Source organism: Lepidochelys kempii, chromosome 2 (assembly GCF_965140265.1).
Source record: "Lepidochelys kempii isolate rLepKem1 chromosome 2, rLepKem1.hap2, whole genome shotgun sequence".
NCBI classification, from domain to species: domain Eukaryota; kingdom Metazoa; phylum Chordata; order Testudines; family Cheloniidae; genus Lepidochelys; species Lepidochelys kempii.
Window position 1 is genome coordinate 263,197,971 of NC_133257.1, and position 20,366 is coordinate 263,218,336.

At 45.9% G+C, this 20,366-nt stretch overlaps 1 protein-coding gene across 1 annotated transcript in view; it reads left to right on the plus strand.

Moving 5' to 3' along the window:
• WNT9A (Wnt family member 9A) overlaps positions 1 to 20,366 on the plus strand; it is a 70,005-nt gene that overhangs the window by 26,313 nt on the left and 23,326 nt on the right. The window contains exon 2 of the mRNA XM_073329600.1: positions 19,778 to 20,037. Coding sequence (XP_073185701.1) covers positions 19,778 to 20,037 — 260 coding nt within the window. The remainder of the gene's footprint in view (positions 1 to 19,777; positions 20,038 to 20,366) is intronic.

Sequence of the window (20,366 nt, forward strand, 5' to 3'; positions counted from 1 at the left end):
CAACCTGTAAATGGTTTGGTTTGCTCTCCAGAGGATGTGACCCTCCTCCTTTGTCATGCACTGGAATAAGACAACCCTGAAGAATAACAAGATATTGAGATCTACCACTACCAAGCCTTCTGAAGACAAGCTTACGGCAGCAACAGCCTTTCTCTAGAAAGGCTTCTGGAGTGGGACTTTCAGATTCTGCAACTTAAATGGATAATAGCAAGACCACTGAACATGAAACCTTCTGCCTTTTTAGGGCTTGTCTCAACTTGAAGTACTGCAGCTGTATCAATGTAGTACTTCAGTGTGGACCTTCACTATGCCAATGGGAGGGGTTTTTCCACTGCTGTGGAAAATCCACTGCCCCTGAGAGAGAGTGGCTAGGTTGACAGAGGATCCTTCCATCAGCCTAGCTCTGTTTACACCAGGGGTTTGGTTTGCTTAACTACACCTCTCAAGGGTGTAGATATTTCCACACCCCTGAGTGATGCAGATTGGTCAATCTGACTCTTGAGTGAAGACCAGGCCTTAAAGTGTCACCCTACCTTCAGTTTCAATAACGCAACTTATTTTCTACTATTTACCTCTTTCTGGAGGCTTACTTAAGCGAAGGTCCTGTAACAGTTCCTTGATGTCCATTCAGAACAGTGGAATTAATTGGCAACCACTGTGTAAATCCTACTGGTTTTTTTGGCTTACGAACATACAGGCTGCAGATTAGTGTGTTTCCTGGTTGCACAGGGCCCTTTCATAGCTGTTTGAATTCTCAGTGGGCCATACCAAGCTAGACCGACATCAGGAATTATAAGAATTTGTCCTCAATAGAGTCCACCTTTCTCCCACCCACTAAAAAAGTTGGGACATATAGAATTAAAGAAGAAACATTTGACAGTTTATTTTAAGGCTCCTGAGGTCCCTTCCAACCCTGATATTCTATGATTCTAACCCCTGAATAACTTGATCAAGTAGGACCTCCCACCCCTGCCCTACTAGGAAAACCTTGGAAGTAGGTTAATGTGCACCACAAACTCTGGCTTTCCCAATTATCATGCAATGAAAACTTTTTTTAAACTCTACTTAGCTTCAGCAGGGACCTTCTAATGATCTGTGTGAATGGCAGAGCTGAACAGAGAAATTTTCAGGTGAGAATTTTTCCCATATTGGGACAAAATTGTGACCCTCTGAGCTTTTTGGAGGAAAAAGGCTGCAGGGCTGGGTCTCCATCTCCCACTGGTCAGTCGCTTGCCCAGGATGAGACACCCAGGTTCGAGGCTCTGCTCTGAATCTGGCAGAGCAGGGGCTCAGACCTGGGTGTCTCATCCCAAGTGAATTCCCTAACTCCTAAAATTTGTTTTATTTCCGAATAGCTGAGTTACTTCTGGTCAGCAGGTATTTTCTGCTCTTCACATGTATCCAATTAAAATGAAAAGGCGTACTTGTGGCATCTTAGAGACTAACAGATTTATTTGGAATGCATCCAATGAAGTGAGCTGTAGCTCACAAAAGCTTATGCTCAAATTTGTTAGTCTGTATTTGCAAAAAGAAAAGGAGGACTTGTGGCACCTTAGACTAACACGGCTGCTGCTCTGACACCGATTAAAATGGTTTCTCCCAGGGTGGGAAGGTGCCCCCCATGCATGCACACCTATTTTATTGTACAATTAGATGCAAGTGTTGCTCTTGAGGCTTCATATAAAGGCAAAAAGTGCTGGCACCTTCCCCCTGAAGTATCTGGTGCAGGCCAGCATAGAAGACCTTTACCCAGTAGGAGTAGCAAACTAGCTTGATGGTCCACAAGGCAGTTTATTTGCAGGCTGCAAGATGACCTCACCATGGTCTTTAGTCCAATGCTTATCTTATGTCTAAATGGTCATGTCCATACCCTATTGCAAGTTTCCTGGTATAGTGTCTCCTTTGACTGGGGTAGTCAATAGGCAGACAGTGAGCCAAATCCCAACTGCCAGATGCTTTTGAACAGACCCCAAAATATTTGTATTTATTATGAATTGGTTTTTCTCTGGAGTCTGGACCTTCACTATTCCTTGACAAAGAAATTTGGAACTCGAAGGAAAAAATTGACTGCCCCTGCCTTAGCCACTGAGTAGAAGTCTGCTTTGTACATAACCTTCTGCATTAGATATTGTGTTATAGGAAACCCTGAGTGTTTACACACAACTCAGCTGAACCACATGCAAGACTTTTTTTTCTTTTTCTGGTTTTGTGGTGTAGCTCTTCTATAATTTGCACATACTTCAGGTTGAACTTTATTTTTAAGCTGTACCCTCCAGTTTTATCATTTTGAAATACTCTGGAAATGTAGTCACTTTATTTAGTTGGAATTTCCCTCCAACTTAAAGAAACTTTCAACTTGGCTAATGTTCTTGCTTAACTCAGAAGCTATAATAGATGGCTCCTTTCATCTCTAGAGTTAGGTGTCCTGATTCTCCTTTATTAAACCCATGTTAGTTCAGTGAAGTTGCTCCCACTTCTCTTCCATGCAAGTGAGAACAGAATTGCTGATTCATTGTTGAAGGTGGCAACACTAAATAAACTTGGATATCCTTCACCTGAAAAATTGTAGTGGGGAGGGAAATCACAATTCTAAGGGGTTATCTTTTTTGTTTTGTGCTTAAATTAACTGATGGTGGGGGAATAGATTTGTATAGACTTGCCATTCATTCAGGAGATGCATGAATGGTAATCCAATAGCAGTAAGCTTCTGCTGTGATGGTCCCTGGAAAACCAACATCACTGGCAGATAGCAAATGGTCAAAGTGCTTGGTTGAGGTGCTGCTGTGCTTGATCTGTGATTGCAAGGGTGGGTTACACATACAGTGCTTTGAGGTGGTAAGACTTGCAGCTTAACTCTCTCTAGCTTGGGGAGCAGGGTAAAGAATGTTGGAGGACTTCTTAGCCTCTGTGTAAGAGGCACCTGATGAGTTGTCTTCCTTGGAAGACCCAAGCAATTCCAAGAACTACTTCAGAAAGGAGAAACAAAGATGGCACTGATTCACTGAACTCCAGTTGGACTGGAAAGTATATATCCATCACTAGTCACCTTCGGTCTTAGAGTCAGAGGAGAAGCTCTTGGTGCTAAAAGAGCATTGTAATGAAACTTCACTGTGGAGCATCAACTTCTTGAATTAAATAGGTACACTATTTCCTAGCAGTTTGTCTTAAGACAATGAAGCTTCCACCACTTCCTTGGCCTTTGTATAAACTCTCAGTATCCTCCGCCTGGATTTTGTTTAGCTAAAATTTGTCCAGTTTCTAAATTTCTCCCTCCATCTGTATTTACATGCTAGCTCTGCCATTATGCTAGCAACACCCTCCTAACTCATCAGTTAGCCAGCTGTACATATAGTTAAGCCTTCCCTGCAGATCTCCAGCCCCTTGACCTCTTTCCTCTGAATACTCTAGTGTGTCTTTTTTTTTTTTTTTTTTTGTTTTGTTCTGGTGATGAACTGAATGTTATGTTCCAGGTCTTGTCATCCTAGTCCATGCAGGAGGATAGATTTGTTTTTAGGAGGGGGATTGTTTCACTGCTTTCAATTTGTTATGGCTTCTAACTTACTGGCATTACAGCTTTCCAGGTTTTTCCCTCTTTTACATTTATGTCCCTAGATGCACGGTAGAATTTAATCTGAATTCCTGCCACTGTCTCCAGCCTTCCCAGATTCCTTGTCATTTGTCCCTTACTAGTTTAGGGAAGGGGTGGGGGAATTCTACCTTCCACACAACTGAAAGGAGGGGGAATGTTGGTAGCTGTCCAACAGCACACAGCAGCGACCAGTTCCGAAGACCAGTGAAATGCCATATCCGATGGCAGTAGCTGACTGGACTACTGTAGCTGCACAGAGTATCTGTTGTAGAGCTGGGTATTGGAGAAATGGCATCCACTGTAACCCACCCAAATCCAGTTTAGTTCCTTGTCTCCCTCTGGCAGTAGAGTGACAAGCTTATGTTTGCTACCATCTCTTGAGCTGTAGAACCATTTGCTGGAGCAGTCAAAGTTCATGCTTTTATATCCATGGTCCCCAGTTAATCTCTACAAACCTCTTATGGGCAAAGATACCCTGGTCAGGCTCAGGAAGGAGGCGAGAGTTCTCATTTTATGCAGAAGATGGGATTAACTAGCTCAGGAGGTCTCCTCTTGGCTTGTTGACAATGGGCCAAATGCTAACCTTTTGTAAGAGTGTGTACACCTCCAATGACTTCACTGGGAGTTGCACACCTGTACTGAGGTTCAGAATCTGACACTAGGTGTATAAATCCCTCTCCTTCCTTTGACATGGCCACTCCTTGAAATCCTAGTAGCTTTTTGGCCCACCTTCTAAATGGGGGGTGAGTGGGGCTGGGGGAAGTGTTCTAAAGCTGTACTGTTTTTAAGAATGTTCTAGGTTTGTTTCCCCAGGGCTTATAACTAAAAACAGAAGTCCTTCGTGGGACTAGGGGCACTTCTCAAGAAAGCTATTGGACTGGACACATATATATTTTAAAAGGCAGTTTCTGAAAAGTCTCTGTAGAAATGGAGTTGTGTGGTTTCATGTTTGCTGGGTCTCCTGGATTTCTAAATCAAAATTCTATAGGCAATATGTGCCAAGTGTTTTTGGTTTTTTTTGATCTTTCAATGATAATAGTGTGACCTGTGGGCCCAAGATGTGTCTGCACAGGTGTCCTGGAAGGCATGACTTTTAAGGCAGTGAGGTAACATGGATGTAGCCAGAGGCCTAGTTTGGCCTGCTGAGCACCTCTAGATAGAGGTGTGATGGCAGGGACCCAATTTGGTGCATTTATGGGGCTGGCAACTGCAGGGGCAGAGTCTTGCAAAGTGACTGAGAGAAATATGGACTCCCACAATCCAAGTTGCTGGCTTTTTTTTCTTGGAGGGGGAAGCTGGTTTCTTTAGGGTAGAAACTCTCTGTAAGATATGTGGCAGAAGAACCATATTGTAAACTGGTTCCAGACCACTATAGGGAACAATCCTGTGTTGGAGTAGATCATGGGTAACATTGTGATAGGGCTTTCTCATCTGCAGTCTCACCCCTTCTAGTTGACACACAGCCCATTCAATTCATAATCTTGATGTAACACAACCACCTTGTGGCCTCTGTATTTGGGTTGATCTAATTTGGGATGGCAACCATTCCTGAATCAACAGCTTTGGGTTATTTTAGGTGGTGAAAATCTGCCATTGGCACCACTGAAGGAATTTACCAGTAGCAAGCTAATTGTGTAAAATGTCCACTTTAAGATCTTAAGTTTTTCCCTAGTCTGATTGGAATTTGCTATGTTTAATACTCGGTTGATTCTGTTTTTGGGGGTGGAGGTTTAACTTAATATATTGGATACATAATCAATACAGGAAGGAAATGCTTCTCTTAATACACCAGTCTGTGACTTTTGGAGAATAGATCTTTTTTATTTTGACCACTCTGTGTAAAGTACTGTGCAACTGCTAAGCGTGGAGAGACTCATCAGCATCAATTTGTTCATTCCACTCTCAGGCCTCAATTGAAACTGGGGCTCTTTGTACAAACATGCCAAGTAAGCCACAGCCCCTGCCCCCAAAGAGGTCTCTGAGACCAAAGGTAAGAAAGGGACTGTTTTCCCTATTTTACACGTGGTGGTGTCTAGGAATGATGCACAGCAGCTCCCATTGAAGTCCATGACCAGCCCAGCTGCAACCACTCACCACCTCTTGAAAATCCTACTCTAGGTGACATGTCCAAGGTTGCACAGAAAATATCAACACTTCAGACACATTCCTTGCTTTCACTCTTTTCTCCTCGGGTAAGAAGGGCAGGAGTGGTTTCTTGTGGTGACAGGCAGGGGTCTGGAGGACTCCCCTGTTTTCTACTAAGGCTTATCATGGACTTGGTCAAGGGGCCTCAGCAAACTTTCACCTCCCTTTGCCTTCTAGGCATGGAACTCGGTCAAGTCAGTGGAGCTACTGGCATGCGTGAAGCTGGGCATGTACTCAAGCACCTTGGCTGAATCAGGGTCTTGGTGTTGCCTTGCATCCATCTGTTTTGGCTGCGCAAGACTCAACATAAGCTGAGGTCTGGATCCGATTTGGTCTCCCTCTAGTTGTGTGTACTCATGGGATCATGGCAATCCATGTTTCTCTAGCTCAATCAGTAGATCTATACGAACATCACTGCCCTTCTACACAGGTGATGATCCTTGCTAAAGCTGCAAATGTGCTTCTTTCTAAGCTGTTCAGTTCCATCACACTCTTGGGGAGGCAGGATGTCACTGTCCTACGTTTTGCTGCTATTTAGGATTGGGAGCAGTAGCTAGGATTCCCTCTGAGGAGCTGCTGAACTCCACATCCATCACTTGGAAGGAAGACTGCATGCAACACAAAGCACTTGCTTTCCTCCTTCCTCCCACAAGGTATCAACACCAAAAGTTAAACCACAGGGCAGTTCAAGAGCCACTTATCCATTGCTCTTCTCCCTGGCTCATACTGACTCCCCAGCTACTTCTCCAGAAGGCTGCCAATGGATTTGTATATCTGTTATTACACCACCCTCATGACCAGAGGAGGTGAGCACCTTCCAGTAGCAGATTAAGGACTGTGGTGAATATCTTATCGCATTGTTTGCAGTGTGGCTGTAGCTGTGTTGGTCCCAGGATGCTCTATAGACGAGGTGGGTGAGAATTTTTTTTCCTTATTGGACCAACTTCTGTTGGTGAAAGACGTGCTTTTGATGGAGCCCTTCAGCTCTGTGTAGCTCAGAAGCATGTCTTTAACTAATAGAAGTTGTCAAATAAAAGAGATCACATCACCCACCTTCTCTCTAGTCTATCAGAGTTCATATTTTCTCTCCTTATCCTCCTATGGGGAGGGGGGTGTGTTCACTGAAGTGGTACCTTGATAGGGTTTTCAGTGTAATGCCACACTTTGTTAGAGCTTGGAGCCAAAAGTGGGGAGCCAAAAAGCCACTTGGAGCCAAAAGCCACTGCAGTGGTCCTTAGTTCCTGAGTGAGTTCATTCCACAATCCAGGACTGGTCCCAAGAAGGCTCTGCCTCCTGCACAGATACTTAACCTAACGAGGGAATCTCTTAGAGCAGTGGGCCAGGTCTTCAGTTGGTATAAATTTGTAGCTCCATTGACTAGCTGGGCTTTGCTTACACTGTGCTTGCCCAGAAACAGTAGGGTGCATATCACTTGTTAATTACAATTGTTATTAATAAGAAAAGGAATACTTGTGGCACCTTAGCGACTAAATTGGTTAGTCTCTAAGGTGCCACAAGTACTCCTTTTCTTTTTGCAAATACAGACTAACACGGCTGTTACTCTGAAAATTGTTAGTAATAACACTTCCACTGATTCGCTTCAAAAGCATGTAAATACCCCAGTCTCCCTTGAAGGAGTATCTTAATTGCCTCCTCTCCTAACTTACTAAGGACAGAACCAGCCACTGCCCTTCTTGGGTTCAGTAAGAAAAGCCTATACCATCCCAGAGGCATAATCCCCATTCATGCATCCTGGTTTCTCCAGTGCCCCATAGGTTTTGTTTTTTCACCTGTTCAGTTTTTAAACCTGCCTCCAGGATAATATGACACTAAAGCCAGTGGCTGAGTGAAATAGCTATCGCTGCTGTGCGGCAGAGGAATTGCAGAGCTGTAAACTGCTCCCGAAATAGAGCAGATGATGTGTCAAACTGCTCAACCATCCAAATGCTCTATGATCTGATCGCTGTGGACGGTAAAATGGGGATGGGTGAACTGTTTGGAGGAGCTGGGATGGAAACTCATGCACCTTCTGCTCAGCTGTGCACAGCTCAAGGCTAAAGCCTCTTCTGACGGTTCCCAAATGTTTGGGTGAACCCTGCTGAGTCTTATCTCCACCTGTGGCACACAAGTGCCGAATACAAGGAGAGAGGCTGTTCCAGAAGTATTTCTGGCCCCCCCCAAAACCAGGGGTACTATGTTAGAAATAGGAGCTTTCTATCTAACTTTGCTTTTGTGGAAGGCTCAAATAAGCATAGAGAGCCAAAGCTTGAGACTTCCATTAAACCCTTATCGTATTTAAACTATTGTGCTCTAAACACGCTACTTAATATCTCTGGGCCATTAGGGAAACTGTTGCCTTTTGCCACAAGGAGTCTTCCTTCTGTAAATCTTTGTTGGCTGAGCCAGGGCTAGAAAACTCTCTGCGTCTGAACGAAAGCAGGATTTCTAGGACCTGCAGGATTGGGGGAGCGTGGAAAGGGAGAGGCCAGTGCTTTGCATGACGTCCATCACGGAGCTGTTTAAATTTGGGAGGCGAGGCTTAACAAAAGGCTGGCTGAGGTGTTAGGGAGACAAATGAGTGATTCATTACAAAGTCAGATGTGTTTTTTGGCACTGGAGCGGACAGACGAGACTGACATTAACACATGGCATGCTGCAAGGATTATTGGAGCTGTGCCACAAATGCCCATGTCCTGAAGAATTGAGGGCTAGCTTGACTCCTAGAAAGAACAGGAGTACTTGTGGCACCTTAGAGACTGACAAATTTATTTGAGCAGAAGCTTTCATGGGCTACAGCTCACTTCATTGGATGGAACATATAGTAAGAATAAACTTTTATAGTGATAATCAAGATGGCCCATTTAGACAGTTGAAAAGAAGGTGTGAGGATACTTAGGGAAATATATTCAATATGTGTAATGACCCAGCCACTCCCAGTCTCTATTCAAACCCAAGTTAATGGTATCTAGTTTGCATATTAATTCAAAAGCTCAGCAGTTTCTCTTTGGAGTCTGTTTTTTGAAGCTTTTCCATTGCAAAATTGCCACCCTTAAATCTTTTACTGAGTGGCCAGAGAGTTTGAAGTGTTCTCCTACCGGTTTTTGAATGTTATGATTTGTGTCCATTTATTCTTCTGCATAGAGATCTTTTGGAAAGAGCAGAACTGTCACCATTCTAGTACCTAAATCCAGTAGATTGTGTAATCCAAGTAGAAGTGGCTCCCCTATAAACTTATGTCCTAATAGCAGCAGGGTCCTAATAACCAAAAACCCTTTTGGATGTGCTCTAATATTGCTTATTAACAGGAGGGCCACGTGAAAATAACCATAGGCAACACCTAGCACCTTGGTAGGTGACTAAAGTGGGGATGACTCATTTATAGATGGGCCAGAGATGCTGGGTGCAGACCTGGATAGGGTGGGGGTTGGATTTTGATGCCTCTCTAAAGGACCTTATACCCTTGCTCATGTCCTTTGTACCTGCTGTGTCCTTTGTAGCCACTTTGGAGAATTGGAATTTTGAGTGCCTTTTATTTTACACATGAAACTACTAAGCATGGAAAGCTCTTGGGCTAAAATCTCTAGTGCACTATATTGATGTAATTCTGTTTGTCAATGGAGCAGCACTGGCTTATGCCAACAGATAACATAGCCCATGGCTGTACGCTGTTGCTGTAATGACTACCCATTCTTGTGAGTAAGATCTCTGGTCACAACCCTCACATCAGCCTTGCCTTCTCTTGCTGACTCAAAGGTGGGAGGAGGGGATGTCTATTACTTGAACTGTCGAACTTGTAGCTGTCTCTTAGCTGCTGTTTTCAGCAAACCAAGTAGGGGGTGGGAGATGTCCTAGCTTCTGCTGCAGCTAATTCTGGAGCCTCTGTCCCAAACAGTGGGGCACTGAAGGGGTTAAACTCCCCCTCCCTCAGCCTATTGCTTCTTCTTATGCCTCCCTGTACCAACACTCCACAGCTACGCTTTGCCTGCGATCTAGTGGGATCCACGCCAGAAGGAATAACCTTAAGCCAAAAAAAGTATCACTAGAATAATTAACAGTTCTGGGTTGCTAAGAATTCTCCAGGAGGGTGGAGAGGGGGTTGTCCATGGAGCTGGCCAACCAATGTGGATGAGGGAAAAGACTGAGGCGAGAATATAACTCCTGGCACAAACTGCAGAGGGTGAAGCTAATGCTGTCTTAAATTTGTGAGTGAAAGCTCCCTGGCCCACGCATTCCACTGGCACCAGAGTTCACCAGCAGGTTTTAAGTTGAGTAAAAATCCTCCATAAATCTAGCTGATGGTTGTCTCATTCCTGAGAGGATGAAGGGCGGGGGGGGGCAAAACCCTACTCGCTTACAAACAAAATGGGTTGTTCCAGGGGAATTAGGTCACTGGGAGCGTGGGGTGCCAAGCTACCCAGAAGCTCCCAAACAAGGGAGTGAATGTAATCATCGAAAAACAAAAAACTGAAGAATGCGGCAGTGGTTCCAAAGCTGACATGTGGCAGGGAACTGGTCAACCTTCTGGTATGAGCCATGCTACAAGCAAGAGAATGTTGAAAAGACCAGTTGAGCTGGAGTCTAGATGTGCACATTTCTCACATTTCCATGCTGGTAAATCTCTGCTCTGCAACCAAAAATCCCAGCCTTAGTTAAAATAAAGACTTGGGGTGGGGATGGGGGAAGCAGCCCTGGAAGCTTCCAGAACAAGCTGCCTTGTGAGGAATAGAAGGTTTGGGGGCCTAGTCTACACTTAGACTTTAGATCAACACATTGCTGAGGGGTGTGGCATTTGGGTATCAGTCTACCTAACCCTTGGTGTAGACACAGCTAGGTCAATGGAATAATGCTTCCATCCACCTAGCTACTGTTGCTTGGGGAGGTGGCTTTCCTACAACAATGGGAAAACACTTTTTGTTGTAGTAAGCAGTCTATGCTATGGGCTGTAGCTATGCCACTGGAGCTTCTCTCGAGTGGATGAGCCCATAGCCTTGTGATTAAGGTCAAGTACTGGAACTAGCTGACCTGGGTTTGGTTCCTTGCTCTGCTGTTGAGTATCTGCATACATGGGCTTGTATCTTCCCCTTCTGTAAAAGGGTGGTACTGCCCTACCTGAAAGTAGTGCTGTCAGGCTTAACTTATTATTTGTAAAGCTCTTTTGAGGGCTATGGAAGCTTAAAATGTTTACTTCTGGTTGGCAGGAGGCAAAAATAGCCTTGCTGTATGTATTTTGGTACTACGGGTCCTATACAGGAATGCACCGTAATGAGAACTCGTCCAACTGGTCTTCACCATCTCACTGAAGCCAAGTCATGAATTCCCAAAGTTCAAAGCAAAAGTTCAGCATTATCAGCTCATGCTGTGAAGCATCTACACTTCAGGGGCAAAATTAACCCACCATCATATGCCAGCCATGAACTTCAGGAGAGGGCAAAGACTGAGGGAATCATATGGAAGTGGACAGGCCAGCAGGGGAGAGGTGGATTTGACAGGCCTCAATGTAAAGATGGCTGAGGGCACCCAAAAGGATAACCTGATGGGAAGTAAAAGAAGAGGAGGGCAAGGATGCGGCCCTATGGGCCCCTCATAGAGAATGCAGGAAGGAGGACCCTCTGAACAAAAGAGCACTGAGGAAGATAACTAAGGGAAAATGAAGTTGCAAAAACCAGCCCCCAGAGGGGATGATGATCATCGATGTCAGAGGGGGGCCACTGACCTTGAGGATGGAGTTGGCCCAGAGACTTATCTATCCTGAATTGACTCTGAATTCAGTATCTTACTGGTTAAACGCTGTATATTGCTAGCACATGACACGAATGTTCCATGATGTGCATGTAGATGCACAGGAAGTTTTTGGAAAGCGTAGGGGACAATTTCCTGGTGCAAGTGCTAGAGGAGCCAACTGGGGGGGGCGCTTTTCTTGACCTGCTGCTCACAAACCAGGTAGAATTAGTGGGGGAAGCAAAAGTGGATGGGAATCTGGGAGGCAGTGACCATGAGTTGGTTGAGTTCAGGATCCTGACGCAGGGAAGAAAGGTAAGCAGCACGATACGGACCCTGGACTTCAGGAAAGCAGACTTCGACTCCCTCAGGGAACGGATGGCCAGGATCCCCTGGGGGACTAACTTGAAGGGGAAAGGAGTCCAGGAGAGCTGGCTGTATTTCAAGGAATCCCTGTTGAGGTTACAGGGACAAACCATCCCAATGAGTCGAAAGAATAGTAAATATGGCAGGCGACCAGCTTGGCTTAATGGTGAAATCCTAGCGGATCTTAAACATAAAAAAGAAGCTTACAAGAAGTGGAAGGTTGGACATATGACCAGGGAAGAGTATAAAAATATTGCTCGGGCATGTAGGAATGATATCAGGAGGGCCAAATCGCACCTGGAGCTGCAGCTAGCCAGAGATGTCAAGAGTAACAAGAAGGGTTTCTTCAGGTATGTTGGCAACAAGAAGAAAGCCAAGGAATGTGTGGGCCCCTTACTGAATGAGGGAGGCAACCTAGTGACAGAGGATGTGGAAAAAGCTAATGTACTCAATGCTTTTTTTGCCTCTGTTTTCACTAACAAGGTCAGCTCCCAGACTGCTGCGCTGAGCATCACAAAATGGGGAAGAGATGGCCAGCCCTCTGTGGAGATAGAGGTGGTTAGGGACTATTTAGAAAAGCTGGACGTGCACAAGTCCATGGGGCCGGACGAGTTGCATCCGAGAGTGCTGAAGGAATTGGCGGCTGTGATTGCAGCGCCATTGGCCGTTATCTTTGAAAACTCGTGGCGAACCGGGGAAGTCCCAGATGACTGGAAAAAGGCTAATGTAGTGCCAATCCTTAAAAAAGGGAAGAAGGAGGATCCTGGGAACTACAGGCCAGTCAGCCTCACCTCAGTCCCTGGAAAAATCATGGAGCAGGTCCTCAAACAATCAATCCTGAAGCACTTGCATGAGAGGAAAGTGATCAGGAACAGCCAGCATGGATTCACCAAGGGAAGGTCATGCCTGCCTAATCTAATCGCCTTTTATGATGAGATTACTGGTTCTGTGGATGAAGGGAAAGCAGTGGATGTATTGTTTCTTGACTTTAGCAAAGCTTTTGACACGGTCTCCCACAGTATTCTTGTCAGCAAGTTAAGGAAGTATGGGCTGGATGAATGCACTACAAGGTGGGTAGAAAGCTGGCTAGATTGTCGGGCTCAACGGGTAGTGATCAATGGCTCCATATCTAGTTGGCAGCCGGTATCAAGTGGAGTACCCCAAGGGTCGGTCCTGGGGCCGGTTTTGTTCAATATCTTCATAAATGATCTGGAGGATGGTGTGGATTGCACTCTCAGCAAATTTGCGGATGATACTAAACTGGGAGGAGTGGTAGATATGCTGGAGGGGAGGGATAGGATACAGAAAGACCTAGACAAATTGGAGGATTGGGCCAAAAGAAATCTGATGAGGTTCAATAAGGATAAGTGCAGGGTCCTGCACTTAGGACGGAAGAACCCAATGCACAGCTACAGACTAGGGACCGAATGGCTAGGCAGCAGTTCTGTGGAAAAGGACCTAGGGGTGACTGTGGACGAGAAGCTGGATATGAGTCAGCAGTGTGCCCTTGTTGCCAAGAAGGCCAATGGCATTTTGGGATGTATAAGTAGGGGCATAGCGAGCAGATCGAGGGACGTGATCGTTCCCCTCTATTCGACATTGGTGAGGCCTCATCTGGAGTAGTGTGGCCAGTTTTGGGCCCCACACTTCAAGAAGGATGTGGATAAATTGGAGAGAGTCCAGCGAAGGGCAACAAAAATGATTAGGGGACTGGAACACGAGTTATGAGGGGAGGCTGAGGGAGCTGGGATTGTTTAGCCTGCAGAAGAGAAGAATGAGGGGGGATTTGATAGCTGCTTTCAACTACCTGAAAGGGGGTTCCAAAGAGGATGGCTCTAGACTGTTCTCAATGGTAGCAGATGACAGAACGAGGAGTAATGGTCTCAAGTTGCAGTGGGGGAGGTTTAGATTGGATATTAGGAAAAACTTTTTCACTAAGAGGGTGGTGAAACACTGGAATGCATTACCTAGGGAGGTGGTAGAATCTCCTTCCTTAGAGGTTTTTAAGGTCAGGTTTGACAAAGCCCTGGCTGGGATGATTTAACTGGGAATTGGTCCTGCTTTGAGCAGGGGATTGGACTAGATGACCTTCTGGGGTCCCTTCCAACCCTGATTCTATGATTCTATGCCTGTTAGTTTCCAGATAGAGGAGATTGTGTTAGGTGTTTCAGAGGCCCAAACCAAAGTGGTGTGGGATCTGTCTACCTGCAATGCCCCCTTCTGTGGTGGTGTGACACAGGGAGAAATCAATAGGGGCTTTCCACCTAGCTCTCCCTTAATTTATAACGGAGGGAGCTGCTGACAGGATGTTCTTGAGGGGCAAGGTGCTTGACTTGCACTGAGACACCCAGAAGGCCAACAAATCTGGGCTGAGGTTTGGAGGGAATCTTATTGTGGCATGGGGGTAAGTGGTGGGTGGGGTTTTTTGTGGTAGCCAAAGTGTGTGTGGGGGGGATTTCAGTTTTGTGCTGAAGTTCAGAGAATGGTGGAAGTTTGCTACTTTTTTTTATGGTGATGGACTTCTTGATGGCTTTTTGGATCAATTTGGATTGCGCATTGAAAGTCTGGTATAAGCATCTCCTGTTCTGTAAGTTGGAATCTATTGAACATACTAGCTGGATGGCTACTTCGGGAAACCTGAAATAACTTAAGGGAGGTTCCCCATGACTTGTATTGGTAAAATCAAAAATCTCTTCAGTTTACCTCTCATGTCTACAACAGAGCTATATGCTGTATTCCTCTTACAGACAACTAAATAGCTAGTTACAATTCACTGGTGTAGTATTTTCTGTAAGCACTGGACTAGTGAAAACAACTGTGGTGAATGCTTCATGAATTACTGGCCTTCAAAGACTAGGCCGGGCATCAAACAGATGTCCAGATTAATCTCCATTGAAGTCCATGTAATTGTCCCAGAGAGAAATTGGACCCATTAAACTAAGTAGTGTTTCTACTTTGTAGAAGGGGGTATGATGTGGGCCCAAGTTAGGAAAGTTATTGGGAGGAGGGGAAAATCCCAATTTGGAATTGCTGGAAAGCTGAAAGGAAAAGACATCAGATCTGTTCCACATGGTCCAGTCTGAACTAGTGTCTGGCTTCCTTCACTTGAGTCACTGGGCTATGTTGTGTGCTCTGCAGAGTCATTGGGCTGTGACATACATTCATACTGGATACAACAGAGTTGCCTCTCAAAGCCTTTTTGGGAGAAAGGAGAAGGTCAGAAGGAAGAGGGGCTGGCAAAGGCAGTAGAACTGCCGGCAAAGTAGTCAAGTAAAAAGGAAAGAGATCCACTGGGGGAGGGGGGGGTGTCGTGCAGAAATCCTGTGGAAGCGGAGAGTGGACTGCTGGATTTCACCAGGCCTGGCATTCCAGGCAGATATAGCCAAGCAGTTTTCTTGCAGTGATGTGGCTCTGCTTGGCTCAGGCAACTCCCGATTTATGTCAAATTGGGAGTGCTTTTGCCTCTCTCGTCCCGCTTGGACTGATCACCAACAAATCCTCTTGCTAGGCAGAGAACTAAAGCTTTAGCTTAGAGTCTGTCTAAAACCAGGGCTCATTGGGGAGTAGCATCTATCTAGAAGTTCAGGCAAATCCATATTGCCACAAATACATAGCTGTCTAGGGACTTTGCCACTGTCCGTGTGAGGCACGCTATGGTAAGCTGGAAGTTTCAAGATCCAGCCCTGCGCGCATGCTTGCGCTCTCTCTCTCTGAATATTAGAGCATGGATCACTGCAATTTGATATTAGAGGGGAAACCTTTTAGCATTGTAGGGCTGGGCACAACTGAGCATCCAGGGTAGTACCACTTGCCAACAGTTTATTGCAATATTGAAAGCAGATATAATGCCAGTGTCTCTTTAAAAAGAGATGAGACTAACTTTAATGATTCCCAACTAAGCACTGCATTTTGCAGTAAGATGCAGACTGAATGGTGAAACATGACTAATATAAATCCAGTCACTATTAGAAACTGTTCCCACTAACAATAAACCACCTCCTGGGGGGGGGAGCTGGGATTGTTCCGGGAACACCTCTACTGTCAAATGCATCCTAGACTTTTCGCTGAAATTATCTGTAGTGTCCAGAGGTCACATCCAAGATCAGGGCCCCATTGTGCCAGGTGCTGGGGGGAGAGATGCATAGTAAGAGTCTTGTCTAAAAAGACTACAAGACCGGCAAAGGGTGGGATGGGGCACAGTAGGGTGAAGTGTCTTGCTCAGTGTCACAGCAGGCAGTGGGGAATAGAACCCAGGTCTCTGACATCCAGTCCAGTGCCTGACCCACTAGCCCACTCTCCCTCTTAAGGACCAAAAGTAATTTTTCTTAGAGCCACCTGATTGATAAACAAGCAGTTGGGCTCAGTCCAGGACTTAATGGAAGGGCATTTTCCCCCTCAAGTCAAAATAACACCATTGCATGTAGCCTCCTAGGTGGCAGTTTAATCACCAAAGCTGAGGATTTTTTTCCCACAGGGGGAGCATACATGAACTTCCTTCACCCCGACAGAGCCCCGGACTCCTGGGCAGGAACAGCTCAGCCTCTGTGCAGAGCCCAGAGGGCATCTGACTTGGACACCATGGCCTCACAAGACCTCACTCAGCCTAGGTTGCGTAAAAGGACTAGATGGATTATAAGGGTTCCTTGCCGTGGCAGCCCTAAGCTAGCATTTCAGGCACCGGCACTGACATTCCCTGGCGCGGGGGGGGGGGGTGTGTTGGTGGCACTCTTTTGAAAATGCCACCTCAGCCCTTGGAACGGTCACAGTAAAGTCCTGATACTGCTAGGGTGGCACCCCCTGCTGGAATGGGCATAGATTTCATGCCACAGATGCATATTACTCTGCATCGTTTGTTCCCCAGGAGTCCTTCGCCTGGAAGACAGGCTCTGTGTAACAGCTAGGAGAGGCGCACACTTCATTTTACTGTTTTTTTTTTTTCTCCCCCCGCCACCTCATTTCTTGGTTTGGTTTTTCTGAATGGGACGACAGGCCTTTGTTGGTCAAGTAGCAGCAACTGCTACTGACCCTGTAAACTTGCTTTGGTCACGAGACCCCTTTTTATAACTTGTTCTCTTGCTTTGGCCTCAAGCAGACCTCAACAAAAAAGCCATGAAGCTGGGTTGGGTGATAAGTGTCCATTATCATGCTCGTTGGATGGGTCTTTTCTCACTGAACTGAGCAAAACAGGAGTTTTTTTTCTGAAGCTTCGGCGTGGTCATCACTTACATTTTAAGTTAGCGTAGCTATGGCACTCAGGAATGTGGAGAAAAATCTATACCCCCCAGAACCCTGTGGCTCTGCCCAGCTAACCCCAGATGTAGACCTAGCTTCCCTTGACCTAGCTACCATTGCTTAAGAAGGTGGAGTTACATGCTTTTTTTCAGAACTGGAGTATGCCGCAGGGTTCTAGCTACAGTGCTGCAATAGCCCCTGGAGTGTAGACCAGCTTTTAAGGTCCAAAGTTACTTCTGAAGGATATGGAGGAAGTGATGCCAAACCCTAGGCTGCTGAGCAAAGAGAAGGGCCGGCAAGCAGGCTGAAATCCAAAGAGTGGACTTGAATGATTTTTTTTTTTTTTTTCCCCCCTACTCACTAGTCAGGACTCTGAGCTAATGAGCTGTTAGACTTTCATGGTAGTCAAGTTCCATCTTTGGAGATGTCATTCAGGCACCTTTCTGTAAAATTTTATTAAGGGGGTGAGCAGGAACCGGTGGCAAGGGTGGAAACCTACAAACTAGAGTTGTCCTATCACCTTGGCTATCAACCACAAGCCCCCATGGTCAATCCTGGAAGCATCCTGCAAAGACTCTTTGCACAGAGCACTTAAAACATTCAGGTTACCACTGATCCATTTAATGCTTTGATATTTTACCATTTCTCTGGCTTTCCAAACACTAATCCCAAGCAACTGCTAAAGGCCTGAACTGACTGAGGGTTTTGGAGTGTTGCTATCTCTGTACTGTCTTTAAAGCCTGAGCTTTTTGATTAGTGACTAATTTCAGGAGCCGGGTGTGTGTGTGTTTTTTCCACCCCCCCCCCCTTTCAACTAGGCACCTTGAATGGGCCTTATTTTCAGAAGATGCTGAGCACCTGCCCTCTGAAAATCTGCTCCCTTTAAGGAGTCCATTTGGGCACTGGAAAACTGAGGCACCAAAAATCATCAGTCACTTTATAAAATCTTAGCCATATTGTCCATGTAGATGTATGTCCCCCTCATCTGTCGTATCCGACTGCTGCACAATCCTGGTGGTGTACATCTTCTGGAATATTGCAGTGAGTGGTCCCAGATCAAGTAGATGAGTCACTGGAGGCTGACTTGATTTACAAAATATGCCCTCCCCCCCATATTTTTCTTTTCTCTTAGATTTGCATGTGCCTCCTAAGTTAGCTGTAGAAATGTCAAGGAACAAACCGTTCAGGCAATTGTGCTGATGGGTACACATGGTGAATGGCCCACCGAATTTGCTGCAGCACATAAATATTGCGTGTTCATGTCAAGTAGCCCTGCCTCAGTGAGGTTGGATGCCCCTTTTCCTTAGTAAGTAAAGGGCCCGGAGCATGTGTTGTATCCACATCCCATTTACAAAGAGGTTTAAAAATTACCTTTTTTGAAAACAGTCTTTGGGGAAAATGGCTAGTTTTTTGGAATACTTTCACTCAGTTGTTTGTTCACTCTTTGATTTTTTTTTCACTTATCAGTGCCTCCCCCTTATTTCTTTTTGTCCCCTTTTCCTTCAGTCATTTAAAAAAACAAACAAATACTTCAAAAGTGGCCAAGAGGTGGGGGAGAACCTTCAACAAAATCAGCAAAACAATTTTGGAGAAACAATGGGTCCCTTTTTTTTTTAAATCCCACAGAACAACATGGACTTCTATGAAGTGGCTTTTAATGTTTCAGTCAACTCAGCTGGGTGTGGGGGCTCAGATCAGGACTTGGAATACAAATTTGTTTGTAAAGAAATATCTTGGCATTCCAGCTATTGGCTGGGGATTGATTGCCTGCTTGGTAGGGAGAATCCCTATGTTTAACATGAAATTCCTCCTAAATATTAAAACAAAAGGATAACTTTTTAAGGTTCTAGAACCTTATTTTTAACTCAAAGTTGTCCATTTCCCCCTCCCCTTCTTCCTGCCCTGTCTTTGCTGCCCTCCCCCCATATTGGGCCCTGTTAGGGGTCTGCAAGTTCTGAAACCAACAGAGTATGCTTCAGTGAAGGTGAACGCCCAGCCCCGCACTCGCTCTGTGTGTGTCTGTCCAGGGCTGAAACGTTCCAGTAAGCTTTTTAATTCTGGCTTTAGCAATTCTTCCTTTTTGGCTGGGGGGAAATGCATCTTCAGGTCCCTCAAAACCCTGTATAGTGATTCCCATTGACTGACTACACTGGCACCTGGCCGGAAGAGGGCAGAGCCAGGAGAGCTGGCTACTGTTAGAAAAACCAACAAACTGCTCATGCTTCCAGCAGATGTTCCTGCAGCTTCTTTACTCCCTGGGGCCGCTGCCAGCCTGGTCAGCGTCCAGCAGCCAGTCACTCGACACCAGGAACAGTATGCTAGCTTCTTTTGTTGCACATTGTACAAGTCAAGGACCTTGTGCTTGAAGGGGATGGGACACCTATTTTCCCCCCCACCCCCCCAAGCTCCCAAATCACTTAACTTAGAGGAACAAACTTGAAAACTAAAGCCTCTTGGTGGCATAACCTGAACCTAGGCCTGAAGGTGGGTGAGTTATGAGAGCAGGGGGGGTCATTGCATAGAACCCAATGACTGCAGAGCCATAATGCAGTACATGTGCTGTGTGTCTCTCTCCTTTTCACCCCCCAACTCCGTGAGGCAGGGTCTCCAGCCAGTGGCTGGCACCAACTGGAGATGCTAGAATGTACTTTGAGCATGGTAGCTGTTTTTCTGACTAGTCCATTCTCTTTTGTCACTCCCCAACCTTGTGCCCTGGTCTCTTCACAGGCTGACTGGGAATGAACCTCTGACCATCCTCCCTCTGACTTCAGAAATGGAGGAAGCTGCCGTCAAGGCCCATTACAAAGTGTGCGACCGCCTGAAGCTGGAGAAGAAGCAGCGCAGGATGTGCAGGCGGGATCCAGGGGTGGCCGAGACCCTCGTGGAGGCCATCAGCATGAGCGCCCTGGAATGCCAGTACCAGTTCCGCTTCGAACGGTGGAACTGCACCCTTGAGGGGCGCTACAGAGCCAGTCTGCTGAAGAGAGGTAAGTGGGGGGGGGGACCAGTGGGGGATTTGCTCAGCCTTCTAGAGCAGTAGTTCTCAACCAGGGTACATAAGGTGGATAGAAAGACTGTCTAGATTGTCAGGCTCAACGGCTAGTGATCAATGGCTCCATGTCTAGTTGGCAGCCGGTATCAAGTGGAGTGCCCCAAGGGTCAGTCCTGGGGCCGGTTTTGTTCAATATCTTCATAAATGATCTGGAGGATGGTGTGGATTGCACCCTCAGCAAGTTTGCAGATGACGCTAAACTGGGAGGAGTGGTAGATCTGCTGGAGGGTAGGAATAGGATACAGAGGGCCCTAGACAAATTAG